Source organism: Chelonoidis abingdonii, chromosome 8 (assembly GCF_003597395.2).
Source record: "Chelonoidis abingdonii isolate Lonesome George chromosome 8, CheloAbing_2.0, whole genome shotgun sequence".
Classification (NCBI taxonomy): domain Eukaryota; kingdom Metazoa; phylum Chordata; order Testudines; family Testudinidae; genus Chelonoidis; species Chelonoidis abingdonii.
In genome coordinates this window covers 35,639,288-35,654,532 of record NC_133776.1, presented here as the reverse complement: position 1 = coordinate 35,654,532, position 15,245 = coordinate 35,639,288, and the positions used below count along the sequence as shown (strand labels likewise).

General features: G+C 40.4%; 1 protein-coding gene across 1 annotated transcript in view; it reads left to right on the top strand.

Annotated features, from left to right (window-relative positions):
- The window catches only part of COL4A3 (collagen type IV alpha 3 chain), a 68,000-nt gene extending 55,453 nt beyond the window's left edge, over positions 1–12,547 (top strand). The window contains exons 37-44 of the mRNA XM_032788881.2: positions 492–563; positions 671–790; positions 3,167–3,265; positions 4,326–4,538; positions 5,158–5,335; positions 8,026–8,140; positions 9,719–9,891; positions 11,252–12,547. Coding sequence (XP_032644772.2) covers positions 492–563; positions 671–790; positions 3,167–3,265; positions 4,326–4,538; positions 5,158–5,335; positions 8,026–8,140; positions 9,719–9,891; positions 11,252–11,342 — 1,061 coding nt within the window. The 3' untranslated portion in view covers positions 11,343–12,547. The remainder of the gene's footprint in view (positions 1–491; positions 564–670; positions 791–3,166; positions 3,266–4,325; positions 4,539–5,157; positions 5,336–8,025; positions 8,141–9,718; positions 9,892–11,251) is intronic.
- Positions 12,548–15,245: the final 2,698 nt, after the last annotated feature.

Below are 15,245 nucleotides of genomic sequence, written 5' to 3'. Positions count from 1 at the left end.
AAGGTTTGCCAAATGAATCTTTGGGATACATTCCACCCATAGCTGATTGATTTTACATAAAAATGTTATGGGGGTTGGGATAAGGATACATTTTTAGTGTGCCACAACCCCAGTTCTTTGGGTCAGGGACTGTCTTTTGTGTTTGCATAGCACCTCGTTGGGCTTCTGTATGCTATTTTAATACAGGATAATGCATTTTATTGCCAACACAGCCCTGGGCAAATGACCAGGATTCCATCCCATATTTGGCAGCTATTAAAAATAAATATCTCTATTATTGTAAATTGACTATATTTTATATGTAAATAATTGAGCATCAGGAATCATGGAACCCTACAGTGCCATTTTTACCAAGTAAACAGTCACTGTAGCTTTTTTGTTAAGACTCTCTGTGAGATCTTGTACCTGGACCATTCTGAAATGAATCTCTGAAACCACCGACAGTTCTTTTGGCTTCTACAATCATGCATGTGTCTAACCTTCCTTTTTAGGAGAAAAGGGTAATCGAGGACCCCCTGGACCAATGGGTGCAGCTGGACCTGTTGGACCAAAGGGTCACCCTGGTAACCATTATTGCAGTCCTTCTCATTCTAGTGCCCCAAAACTTTGTTTTTGAGGGGTGGGATGTTAATATAAAGCATCCAGCTCTTTGTTGTATTTCCACTCTTAGGTCAGCCTGGAGCACCTAGTAAAGCAACATATATCCCAGGAAACCAAGGACCTGCTGGATCACCTGGAAGCCCAGGACTACCAGGGGATCCAGGACCTCAAGGGCCACCAGGATTACATGGTATATGTTTTACCATTTGCCTAGGCTACTTGATGAGACTTGTTCATGGTTGGCTGGCACCCTGAATTTCTGCATAGACACATTTATCTCTCTTAATATCGCTTTCCTTTTTTATTGTTTTTAGTGTTATATTGACAGCCTCCTGCTCATAACTTTACCCCTAGTTCACTGGGTTGGTGAGCAGTTCCCTTAACATAGACCTGTGCAAAAAACAATTCATAAACATTTTTGTCATGCTGTTCACAATTTCCTTTTGAGCAGATTCATAACAGTTATAGTTGTAAAAAGTGATTCATCTTGACAAAAAATACCTGTTATAATACATAATGAAATGTGTATCTCTTTCAGGGGTTGACCTCACAGCATTTTTGTTTATGATTGTCATGTGGGGGGCATTTGTTTTGGGTTTTTGTCTACTTCACGTCAGCTCAGAAATTGCTTTTTGAAGTATCCTGGCCCCCAGGAGGATGAGTATTCTCATCCCAAAGGTTCTTAAATGAAAGACAGGAGCCAAGTAAACTCAGCCACCATCCCATTCCTCTCTACTCCTGTTCCCTTTTTTGTTTTCACTCTCCAGACAACGTATCTCTGATTCTTACCATCTCAGTCAGAAAGTTCCAAAGGAGACCCTCCTCCCACTGAGTGGAGAGCCTTGTGATCTCTTTCCATTTTAGCTTAGCTGATCTTGCCTCTGAGACATCTCTCAGACTAAAGGAGGGGATGAGACCAGCCAGCAGGGAAGTGGAGGAGATCAGGCATGCCAGAGAAGTGGGTATTCCTAGCAGAAGCACATAAGACCAGTTAGAACTACTGAAAATCCTGAACCAGCATCTCTTAGCAACCAAAATCAGTTTCTGTTTCATGCTATGGTCTTCCACTGAAATCTGGCCAGTCCTTAAGGTGTAAGCTTCCCAAGACTTAGCCAGTTCCCTGAGGGTTAACAAAAGCATAGAATAAAGGAACATTTTTGTCTCTTACAAGAAAATTTATCTTATATTGGAATCTAAATTATTTATGCATCTAAGAGCAGCAACTCGTACCATTTTGGATTGCTATTGTACTTTTGGAAAATTTCAATAAAACAACAAATGCTGCAAAAGGTATATAGTTGGGCCTCGATTTACACTATGGTTACGATCTTGAAAAAACATCATGCAAATAGAAATTGCTTAAAAAGATACCAAGGGTCTATGGGAAATAAGAGATTAGGTTCCAGGTTCGCAAGATGACCTCCCTAATTTATCCAATACGGTTTTATTTAAAAATTTTAATGAAATTTAAATTTGCTACTAACCTTTACTGATGTTGAGGATGAACTTGATATGATAATAATAATGCTGTTTAAGTCAGAATGCCGACAGTTCATCTGGGATGTCTGGGGAGGCCAGGGAGCGTGAAGCAGTGGCATAGCCAGTCAGGACACTTGGGTGGGCCCCAACTTCAGGTGGGTGGGCATTGATGGGGGCAGGGATGGTAGGCAGGAAGGATCGGGGCCTCTGCCCCTCACCCCCTCAGCCGACCTTGTGGGGGTCAATGGACAGTCCGCTCAGGAGCCCCCACACCCCAGTGGTGCACCCAGGGAGCAGGGTCAGGGTGCAGGGGCTCACCCCACTCCACCGGCCCTGTGCTTGCTCCATTCTGCCTGCCCAGCCCTCCAGCCGGAGAGTGGGTTCGGGGTGCAGGGGCTTGCCTGCTCCCCAGCTGGAATGCTAGATGGATGGAGTGGGGCGCCAGCCCCTCCCCCCGGTGTGCACCTGGGGCACGGGAGGGCCTGGCCAGAGTGTCCATCACCCCCCCGCAAGGACGGCTTCAGGGGGTTAGGGGAAGCAGCCTCCCTCCTGCCTCTCCTCTCCTACCCCCCGTCATTGCCCACTCACCCAAAGTCAGGGCCCATCCGAGTGTCCCATCCTGGCTGTGCCACTGATCTGCGCATCTTGGTTACCACGCCACACCATGTAAAAGAGAATCCATACCATGTATAAAAATAAAGGGCCACAATTAATTTACCGTGCATAACTGAAACCATGCAAAAAACCCATGTAAATCGAGGCCTGACTGTGTTAATTTTATTGTTAGTTTTGTAACAATCTATTGTGAAAATTAAAACTTTCTACATATAGCTACTATTTTTATATCATCTTCCTAATTTATTTGATGCAAAATCTGGTGACAGAAATATTATAGAATTCTGACTTTAAAGCATTGGATTCTATAGAAAATTTATGCCACAGTATCTGCTATTGTGAAGCTGCACTCAGGTGTTGTTTGTCTGGCTGATTGTTTTTGTTTTGTTTGTTTTTTGTAATTGGTAATTGTGCATATGTAGAATAATTATTGTTATGTTAACATATATATATTCTTGTGTATACAACACAGGACCTCAAGGTGTGAAAGGCCTACCAGGCCATTGTGGAAATCCAGGCATACTTGGACCAGTTGGTCCAAAAGGAGACAAAGGATTTCAAGGACAAAGAGGTACAGTGAAGGAGACATAGCTCTTTGTGTCCCATCACACTGAAGTTGTAGATAAGTTGGACTCCAGTTTCTGGGGATCCTTCCATTCAGATACAAATTACATTATGACACCCTCACTCAGGCCTAGATTCAGCAAAGCACTTATGCACATGCTTAACTTTAAACACATGAGAAGTTCCACTAAAATCATCTCTTTTCAGATCTCATTTGAAAACATACCTTTCCTCCCTTGGTTATGCTGCTTAACTTCTCCCTCCCTCTGTGATTGACCATGGTGGTTTGTTTATTTAGAAGTCCATGTCCATCACCAAGCACCAAGGCTCCTTACTTGTTATATAAACAGTCAATTACAGAACAGCAAATTGGAACTGCTTGTTTTAAGTCATTCACCATAAAATGTTTTTACATTTACCACTCTCCTGCAAAGGAAACCATGTTTTTTAGCACTGTGCATTTGGGAAGAATGCTGTATAGAATCAAATTGCATTGTATTTTATAATTAATATTGTTTTATTTGTTCCACACAAAAGTTATTTACGTACCTTTTCCGGTCAACAGGATTTAAAACATATATTGGTTCTGTACAATATCTGTTTGTATAATGTACATGAAATTATCAAATTTCTCAAGATAGGTGAAAATTTAAAAATAGAGTTTTTGTAGAAAGATACATGTAGATATATGTGGGACTATAGCTTGATGCAGGAGAGACAGTGTATTCCAGGGGATCAGACATTCACGTGGGAGTGAGGAGTTCCAGTTTCTATTCCTGACTCTCCTGCTGTGTTACCTTCCACAGGTCATTTCAAGTCTCTTTGCCTTCCCAGCTTTTGTCTGTCTTGTCTCTTTAGAGTGCAAGCTCTTTGGGACAGGGTTGTTTGTCTGTTGGGGACTCTAGACACTACTGGAAGGCAGATAATAACAATATTTAAGTTGTTAAACTATTGGAAAATTTTGTTTCCGGATGGGTTCAGTCACTTCAGAAACCAATCAGAGACATACTGTTTAAAGAGTAATAGGATAAAAATATGTATGTTTTGGTGTTTGGTTTTTTTTACAGGACCTCCTGGGCTTATTGGCTTTCCAGGAGTACGGGGCCTACCTGGTTCCCCAGGTATTCCCATACCTGGTCCAACAAGAAGAGGCTTCATCTTTACCCGGCACAGCCAGTCAACAAAGATTCCTTCATGCCCATCTGGGACAGCTCAGATCTACAGTGGTTATTCTCTTCTCTTTGTACAAGGAAATGAGCAAGCACATGGCCAAGACCTTGGTATCATCTTAGAAAGAATTTTAAAACCATTATCTGTAAAACCCATGGCCACCTTAATGAATAGGACTGTAAGCCTAAACTAGTGATGAGAAAGGCAAATGTGCAATAAATATCTCATCATTTACCTGAAATGAAAATATCAGTCAGAGATACTAATCTCCACTGTACACTAAGGGCTAGATAGTACTCATGCAACCAGTCCCATAAAAGGGGAAGTAAGTAGCTCTACCACCTCACGAGAGACTCAGGGAAGGAATCCTGGCTCAGGGAGACAGTTCCTTCCCAGCATCCCCATCTCCTTTGCTCTGCATGACCATTCAGTATCAGGGACTAGGTGAAGGATATTATTGCAGAATTAATCAAAAGAAATAGTTCCTTGCTTTCAACAGATTTTGTTCTTAGCCCCCATGCTATTTGAACGTAGCCTCTTTGTATTTAATAAAATCATCAGAGTCCCTTACTTATGGTACTACTATACAGAGAGGTGGCTTCTTTTCTTTACATGCTCTATCTGTATTTATTCTTAGTGCTGTAGATTGGATCTTATCATGTGGCTGTTCATTTGTTATGCTAAATATCTCTCATGGCTTTCACAAGGCTGCCGTCCTATGTCTTTCAGGGACAGTTGGTAGCTGCCTGCAGCGATTTACCACCATGCCATTTTTATTCTGTAACACCAATGACGTTTGCAGTTTTGCTTCTCGCAATGACTATTCATACTGGCTGTCAACTGCAGCACCAATGCCAGAAGACATGGCACCAATCTCTGGCAGAGCTTTACAGCCCTATATTAGCAGGTATGAGTTTAATAACTTCAGCCCCTCTTCCAACCTATATAGATAACTTCATTTATTTGGAACAGCAAAATGCCATGTACAGATGAGTTAAACTTTCAAAGTGCAAAAATATTAAAAAATACTATGCCAGTAACTAACAAATTAACTAGACTTGCAATAACAATATCTCTTTGTGAAAAGAAGAATGTGCAAGGCTCTAGTAAAAATATTTCAAACTGATCTTACTGAAATCCATCCTCCATTCTCAGTTCTGTAATATGATCTTGTTTTTTTCCAATCAGCCCGCCTGTCTTAGCCAATACAAGCTCTGAATTCAGCCACCTGGATATTTGATCATGTTTGAATATGTATTTGATATGTGGTACCAAAGTCCAAAATGGTGAATAATTTAGAACTAACCTAAATGAGCAAATATCAAGAGGACCCTGAAACCAAAACTGAGACATTCATTTAAAGAGATAAGATGGGTGGGGTAATATCTTCTATTGTGCCAACTGCTGTTGATGAGAGAAACAAGCTTTCAAACTACACAAAACTCTTCTTCAGGTCTGGGAAAGGTACTCAGGATGTCACCGCTAAATACAAGGTGAACAGATGGTTTAGCTTCCAACAGATTGTAATAAGCCATGACTTATCACAACAATCTGTAACTCACTTACCCCCTATTACCATCCTATGACTGCAGGGGTAATGGGCCACTTCAACTTAAATGATCCCTTAGAATATGTGTTAACTAATTACGCTAGACAATCTTGTATTTAGCTCTGACATCTCTGAGTCCCTTTCCCTGACCTGAAGAAGAGCTCTGTGTAGCTCGAAAGCTTGTCTCTTCCACCAACAGAAGTTGGTCCAATACAGGATATTACATCACCCACCTTGTCTCTCTAATAGTCTGGGACAAACATGGCTGCAACAACACTGGAAATGTTCATTTAAACATTCAGGTATCCTAGTTAAAGCTAGGGTATTTTTAATTTGCATAACTGGTATAAGAAAGACAACCCAAGGTCTCACTCACTCTGATGATATGAAGTAGCAATAGTTACATAATGATCAGCTGCTCCATGTGCAGGTGTAGTAGGGCCCGGATCAGCGGGCAGTGATCGATCCAGCGGGGGTTAGTTTATCACATCTAGTATAGACGCGATAAATTGACTGCTGAGCTCTCTTCTTTCGATTCTGGTACTCCACCGGAACGAGGAATTCAAGCGGAGTCAGCGGCAGAGTGTCAGCTGTTGACTTATTGCAGTGAAGACACATAGCTGAAGTGGCATATCTTAGATCGACCCCACACGGCAGCTCTTAGATTTGGACAGGCTGAAAGGAAACACTTCATTTCAACATTAGGCCTGTATCGTCTTCTTACAGTTGAATTTACTTTAATGAACATATACTGTAATAAACCATAGTTACTGTGACTGGTGCAGGAAAATTACAGACTGAAGGCTTGTCTGCACTACCGTGTAACGTCGATCTAAGATACACAACTTCAGCTATGTGTATAGTGTGGCTGGAGTTGACATACTTAGATCTACTTACCACGGTGTCTTCACTGCGGTAAGTCAACAGCTGACACTCTGCCGTCAACTCCGCTTGTGCTCCTCGTTCCGGTGGAGTACCGGAGTCGACAGAAGAGTGCTCAGCAGTCGATTTATTGTGCCCCCTGCTGAACTGATCACTGCCCGCTGATCCGGCGGGTAGAATAGACAAGCCCTAAGGCTGAGAACTCTTGTGCACAGTGTCCCAAGGCAGTTATGCAGTGTAGGGTTTCATTTTACATCCTTTATCCTGTTTACAGACCCATCTTCAAGACTCTGTCACCACAGTGTTTGGGGATGTCCCGCACCTGCAGGGCCAGATTCTCCACAGCCAGTTGGTACCATACCACCCATATAATCTGCCCCATAAGCCATCTTCACTGGACCAGGGAGAATCACACTATTGTATGCACAGATGATTCTTGAAAGATATATAGCTGACAGCAGATCTCTGTCCTTCCTGTCAGAGTAACAGAGAATGAGAGTTTCAGATAAAAGAGAATGTGGCTGGAAGAAATGGGGCATGGATGTGGTGCTCCTGTACTATGTCAGTTCTCAGCTGCATTTTTGGTCCCATATGGCCTTTTTCAGCCTAGCCTAAGTTAGAGAAGCCCTCGGACAACTTTAAAACATCAGCAGCACTGCACAGAGCATCAGTAAGACCAGAGGGTGTGAAAGCAAGCTTTAGATCAGCTTTGCACACACGCACCCCCCTTTGCATGCACTCCATGCAGTTCAGTCACACCCCAAGATTTGGTTTATATTCCTTCATTAGTGGATGAAACCGATTTTTCTAATCATGGCAAATAAAGTTGCCGAGTATTCCAGGGTAAAAATATATAACACCACAAGCAGTGAGCATCTAAAGCAAGCAAGTTTTAACCTTTCATTTCAGTAATGGCAGCATTAGGATGATCAAAGTGTTCTAGGCTAATCTCCTTGCCTCACCAATTCCTTGCAGTGAATGGAAATTGTAAAGTCATGTATTTTGCATATCTAGTACCTGACAGCTGGTTACTAGCTTACCTGTTTCCATGGAGGCAATGTTATGAATACAAATTCCAAAATTCAGACCAGTGGGTGCAATGGGATGGGAATTGTATATAAATGTCTGGAATAATTCACCCAATATTTATGTGTTTCGTATTACAGATGTATTGTTTGTGAAGGACCAGCAGTGGTAATAGCAGTTCACAGCCAAACAACTGCAGTTCCTTCATGTCCTCAAGGCTGGATATCTCTCTGGAAGGGTTTTTCCTTTGTTATGGTAAGGGGAAAAATAGACAAAAAATACTTACTGGGTGCTGCTAATGCAGCTTGGAAAGCTAATGCATTCTTCTACCTGAAAAAAACACTCCCTATTTCTGGCTCCTCAGTATTGCTGGCATTTGCCCATGGGTTTTTTTGTTTTGTTTTAAGAACGCCATAAATTTATTTATTTATTTATTTATTGCTAAAAACAGGCAAGACTTTTATTAATCCTTTTGACTTTCATGCTAATGGCAGAAGCTCCAGAATAACCAGCTACAGAAAGGGTCTCAGATCTATCTCAGCAATAGGTGCCAACCTTTAGAAGAAAAGGGGAAGTAGTGAAAGGAGAACTTTGGGATTCTGGTTACAGTGGACAGATGAAAAGTAAATGAACTGTTTTTTCACAACTTGTCTAAACTACGATGACAGCAGGTGTCATCGATGGTGCAGCTGAACTGCTCCTGAACACAGATGCAGAGCAAGTGTAGCCGAGGGCAAAACATATTCAACACCATTTTAGAAACTAGAGTTATAGCCTTAACAATACCAGGCAGTGTTAATGTAAATCAAACGTAAGGGCCAAACTCCACTGAAAATCCATAATCTGGTTAAAAATTGTTTGCTAATTGCAGAGCAGGACAGCAGCAGCATAGACCTTGTCAAGGGGGAGAGCACATCCTCTGTGACTTACCATGGAGAGGGATGGGTAAGAGGGTAGATGTGTCCATATTGAGGGTGAGGGGATTATCATACAACCTTCGCTGCTCCTCCAAATCCTTATGCCCTACATTAGCAGCTGTGGATGACTGACCGAGACTAAAAATTCCATCCTCCTGCCCCATAACCTTTTCACAGCGGCAACACTCTTTGACATGGAGAGTGGGGTTTGCTGTCTTCCCAGGATTTGTCCTAAGTAATGTAAAGCTGGTTCGAGAAGAAAGGAAAGAAAGCTTGTTTCTAGGGTGCGGTTACTACCATGTGCTGATTTTAAACATGCAGATTTTTATCAACTACAAGAGATTTCCATACAAAGTGTTCTACTGTAAAGGGTCATTTTATGGGCATTTCTACCAGCACGTTTCCCACTGCAGATAAGAAAAATTCCTTCTCCGCTTTCTATGAAGAAAGAAGCAATCAGTGCAAGGGACAACGATGCACAGATTAAAATTGGAGAAATGGCTCATTTGAAATCAGGTTACTATGGTCCTTAACTAAGCAGGTGCCAGACCTCTTCCAGGGAATTTCTATCTTTGTCCTGGTCCTGGTCCTCATGACCTCTCACTCGACAGAGAAAAACACCTTTGCAGGGATTAGAGAAATACCACAAAGTCCTTTGAATTGTCCTAAAGCTTCTTTACCGGACTTCGTTACAAGGTAGTAAATTGTAATAATGTCAAAATAATACCAGCCCAAAATATTATAATCCATCATTCAGTAAAATTAATCTGTGCTGATTGTTGTTTTAGCTCAGCTGCACAATGGTACTTTGCTAGAATGGTACTTCATACAGTGCTTTTTAGAAAGATATTTCTTGTATTCTGTTCAGTAAAAGGTGTTTAGCAGATGTTCATTAAAAATAGTTTTGTGGTTACAGTACACAAGTGCTGGTTCAGAAGCCTCTGGCCAAGCATTGGCATCACCTGGATCCTGCTTGGAAGAATTCCGTGCCATTCCATTCATAGAATGTCATGGTAGAGGGACATGCAACTACTACACAAATTCCTACAGCTTCTGGCTGGCTTCATTAGATCCAAGAAGAATGTTCAGGTAACCTTTGCTTTCCCAGTGACTCAGCTATGACCCGTTGCCTTCATCCACACCAGCCACCATTGCTGCAGTCAGGGGTAGCACAGGAGCATTCAGATAGTGTACACCTAACTTAACATCCTGCAAGTCATCCTTGCAAGGGTGGCTAAGGTGGCTTTAGGGTCATTTTGCAGTGTTGGAACAGCACAAAGGGGCCTAAGAGAGGATCAAAGCCTTTATTTCTTTAAATCTCAGCCTTCCCAAAGCAAGTCTTTAAATGCACAGGGAAATATTCACCACTAATATAAGCAGGTGCAATTCCATTATCTTCAGCAGTTTCCCTTGCTTATGTCAGTGGTGAGTTTTCTACAGAGCAGCAAGTAAGCCAAAGTGCACTAGAACTTCTCAATCCTGATTCTATACTGATTTCCACCCTATACAATCCGAGCAATTTCAGTGGGATTTCCAAGGTGTACATTAGTGCAGAATTGGCCCCTTCATGCTAAATATTGATATGGGGAAAAGTATTTTTCAAGTTCATATATCCCAGAGAGCTTTTTATATTTCTTCCTACAACCATAAACAGCACTGATGTTTCAAGAATGTGTCCTTTATAATCCCTCCATCTTTTCTTGGTGTGTACTTTATGCCTTGTGGTCATCTTGTACACATTCAGAGGCAACCCTAGGCACATGCATTGTGTGTTGCTGTACATATCCCTATGCTCTTGAGAGCTTCACTGTCAGCATATGCTCGCTGTATACTAACACACGTTTCGTTCTTCAAGGCAGCTAATGGTCATACCCCAGTATTGTCAGTTCCAATGTCGATGTAACGCCGATAGACCCTGGTCGTCGTCGGGCGGGATCAAGTCTGGGACTTCTGGAACTTAGTGCATGAGTCTCTTCCACATGACCTAAAAGCCAATTGGCTATTAGCTAAGGTTGTAGAGCAGACTCATTTTCTCTCTCTCTTTAAGTGGTCTCAATGCCACTAGATGGGACAGAACACTACACCCAGGAGGTGCGTGGGTTACATTGACATCACCTTTCACCTCTTGCTTAAGGAGATGAGAACAGATTTTTAAAATAGGAGAATCTAAAGCCTTGATCCAAAACCCAATATAAAGACTTGGTCTTTGGATTAGACCCTAACAGTCTAGGTAACGATGGGATTGTGGTACTCTACCCCACTTACTCTGGCTCAAAATCAGTGCTTAGTGTAGGGAGCCCTTCTGACACATGCTCTAGTGAGGCTGGCTAAGAACTATGTTGAGAGCTGGGGTGGTGGGGACAGAGACAAGAGTGCAAATATAGAAAACTCCCACCACCTCACTCCTATTTTAAACAGAAAAATAAATGTGTTATTCTCTTTCTTTTAGGAAGCCTCTACCACAGATTTTAAAAGCAGGGGAACTGGAAAACATCATCAGCCGCTGTCAGGTCTGCATGAAGAAAGACAGAAATTCTTGACAGACCATCAAACTTTGCTTTTATTGCAAAGAATAGCCTAACTCTCCAGAATGTGCATTTATTAAAGCCAAACGGGTTTTGGACAATGAACTCTAAAATGCTAGTGCAGCACTATGGTGAGATAGTGCAGCATTTTGATTTTCTTTTTTCTAAACAAATTGCAAAGCACCTTTTTTGGAGAAGGCTGTTGTAATGGCAGTACTACAGATCTTCATCTTCTGAACTGTGGGGCAAGGTGGATGATGATGTAATATCTTTTACTGAACCAACTTCTCTGGGTGAGTAAAAAAGCATCTGGGATTTAGGTGGACCGTAGAGTTAAGTCCATGACTTAAGAGCTTCCATGGCATTCCAGAGTGAACGCAAACCTTCAGTTATAAGTCTATTTTTAAAAATACACTGCAAAAAGAAACATAAAATCTACATCTTTTATAAAGTATTTGAAACATTAGATATTTGTCCCGAACATCTGCAGAAATAAAACCTCCTATTCCATCTAGTCAGGTGAAAGTATCTTAAAATAAAACATTTGTTATGAGTGATATTCAAATGGTATTAGCTGAGCAGTAATTTACACCAGTGAATTAAACTGTAAATGGATTTAAGTACTTGATAAGCACTTTTATTTAGTCATTTAATTTATATAAACTGTAGCTCTGAATATTTTGGTATTTATGATATTGCACATGCAGCACTATTTAAAATTGTAATGTTGACATTTAAAAAGTGAATAACTTTTAATATTTGCCCACAACTATCAGAATTCCAGTTCAGTTATTAAATTTTATAGATAACACATAATTAATTTGACAAATTTAATAAATGCATCATTTTAAATGTAGAGTCTAAAAGTTAGCTGAAGGGTCTAGATTTCAGTCAGTTGAAGTAAAAAAGATTCCTCATTAAGGCCTATTTTTTGCAAGTAAAATATTTTAGATTTATTTGTTAAAATATTTCCAGTATGTTTGTTTTAATACCTGAATTTTCTCTGTTAATATAATTAGAAACAGTTTTCCCCATATGTAACATGCCAGGGTCATCAGATTTAAGCTAATTTAAACACAGAATTTACATTAATTGAATGAATATTAAAGATTTTTGTTTCCTTAAAAAGATTACAGTATCTCTGTTTGCAAACCACAATTCAAAATATTACGCTTTTTATAAAATACTCTTAGCAGACACATGCTGCTGATAAGAGGGCATTGTGAAGTGTAAAAGTCTTTCCTTCAAATCTGCTTATGTCTTCAAATGTGACAATCACATGTCATGGTTCCCCCCCCCCCCCCTAAGTACTAAATTCTGCTGTAAATACAGGAAAAATACCCACCATTTCTTTTGAAAACTATTCACTATTAGGGTGAGGATAAACTCAGCATCACCGGGTACACATGAAGGCATTATATCAGTTTCTGAGTCCCTCTCTGAGAGCATAATTGTAAAATCCAGATCTTAAGTCCATCAGAGTTAAGTCCACTGGAGATGCACAGTAGGGTATGATATACAGTGTAACATGTGTATTACCTGGATTATTACAAAGTTTTAATCTCAGCAGTAAGAGATGGCGAATGTAGTCTAGCAGTTAGAGCATGTGACAAAGTCAGGTGATCAGGGTTTTGTTCACAGTTCTGGACTCTGCCACTCACTGTGTGGCCTTGGACAAGTCACGTTGGCTAAAATATTTTGCGCAGCTTCAGACTCTTCAGTGACAAGCACTCTCAGCTCTCACTGACTGCAACTGGAGATGAAAGTGTTCAGCACCTCTGAAAATCAAACCCAGCAGGTTTCAAATTGGGCACCCACAATCAAAGCCATTTTTTGAAAATGTTAGCCTTAAAAATATCTTTATGCCTCACTTTCCTATCATTCAGCAGTGTGAATATTAGCTAGCTAATGTCTGTAAAGTGCTTTGAGAGCCTTGGGGAAAAGATGCTAAAGAAGTGCAAAGTGTTAATATATTGTACTAAAAGAATGCAAGTGGCACTACCAGCAATCAGAAATAATGAGCAAATAATCAAAAAGACTAGGGAAAAGAAATCCCTTCACTAAATGCAACCAAATAAGTAACTCTGACTGTACAGGGAAAAGTTCATTAAACTTATTTCTTTCCCTCCTTGCCAATGTGTATACATAAAATAAAAATATCCATCTAAAAACAGCTTGTCTTCTGATTAAAAACCATAAATGGGGCTATATCATTCTACCAGTTTTTGAGCAGAACTGCCTTTTTAAAATCACAACTTTCGGCTTGGGACAACAAAGTAAAAAGGGTAAATCACAATAGGGTGACACCTATGATATCTGATATTTCAAATAAATATAGTGCTGGTTGCTTTTAGAACAGGGTGAAATCCTGGTTCCGTTGAGGTCAGTGGAAGTTTTGTTATTTCATGTCCGACATCTGGAAGGGAGAATAAAACAATGTTCACAGTAAAAAGAGAGAGAATGTCCTACAAAGCAGAGTCCTCTGAAACCATTTCCACTATTGTACATGGACAGTCTGCTTGCTATGTATCTCACCAACAGAGAAACATAAACAAGCCTTGCCTGCCATCCACCTGTATAATCCGTTACAGTAAGAATACTTCAAGCCCTGTCTGTCTGTGCCCTCAGGAAATGCAACCAACCTAATGTTTCCTAACTTGAGGCTGTTTTTTGTAGTTGGTTTGATGTTACGGTGCTTTACAGTGTTTGATAGTTTCATATCATTTAATGTATGCCATAAATTCAAGCCAAACCCTCACTGTATCTATTGGATTTATGCAGTCTTTCATTTAAACATTGAACCTTTCATTGACCATGGAAATCACTGTAACTAAAATTGTTCCCATCTCCCAGTTTCTTTTTAAATATTTCCCTGAAGGATTCATAAAATTAGATCAATGACTCCAGGGTTCAGTTACTTTCCCAGACAGTGAAGATTTGAGAATAGCAGGTTCCATTTATTCTGCACATTGGAGCAATTGTGTCTTTTTTGACTGAAAACTAATGAAAAAGCATGTAATGATTTGTCTTGAATGAGCTTCTTCACGCTGCACAATTACCCCTTGATTTTTTTTGTGGGCAGGATTTACTCTTCACGTGGATGTAGAAGATAATATTTTTCCTGGAATGATATTTTTTCCAGCTGTCTCTCTCTCTCTCACACACACACACACACACGCGCGCTCTCTCTCTCTCTATTTTCTTATACCGGGCAATAAAATATTATGTTACCTTTAGCAAGCTGAGTTACAAATATTTGGGCTTGTTATTTAATTGACTACACCAGCGTTCTCAGCACCTACCCTTTGGACTCTTGGGGGTCACAGATCCCTTGTAGAGTAACCCTTGCTTAATGAAAACTGCTGTATACTGATATTTGAGTGTCACTTAAGGGAATGGGCTAAATTCTGCCGTGGCTTACACCCTGTGCAATGTAATTGATTTAATTAAGGTTGCACAGAATTAAAGACAGAAAAGGGAGAGCAGAATTTAGCACAACATTAAGAACTACAGTAGCTGTCTGTAGAAATGTTTGTTATATTTCAACAAAAAGCAGTAAAATTTGCAAAAATGCTTGCAATTTTTCTCTCTTCTAGTTTTCCATCCAGCTCTAATATCTATTATAGGGCTTCACCTTCATCCTGCTGTCATTGAACTAGACTTTGATACCCTTACTTACAATGCACAGTACCTTTCTCCTTAAGTAGTCCTGTTGACTTCAGTAGGACCACCCATTCAGTATGAGTAAAGTTATAATATGGCCCTTTGAAGTCAGTGGCAAAACTCCTATTTGCTTGAGTTAGTGCAGGATCTGGCCTCTGCACTGAACAATTGTACATCCTTCAGCAGAAACTTTCAGAATATAAGACTCAGCTGGAGCCTCATGTGAACATTCAGGATTCCTAAGAAATACATATT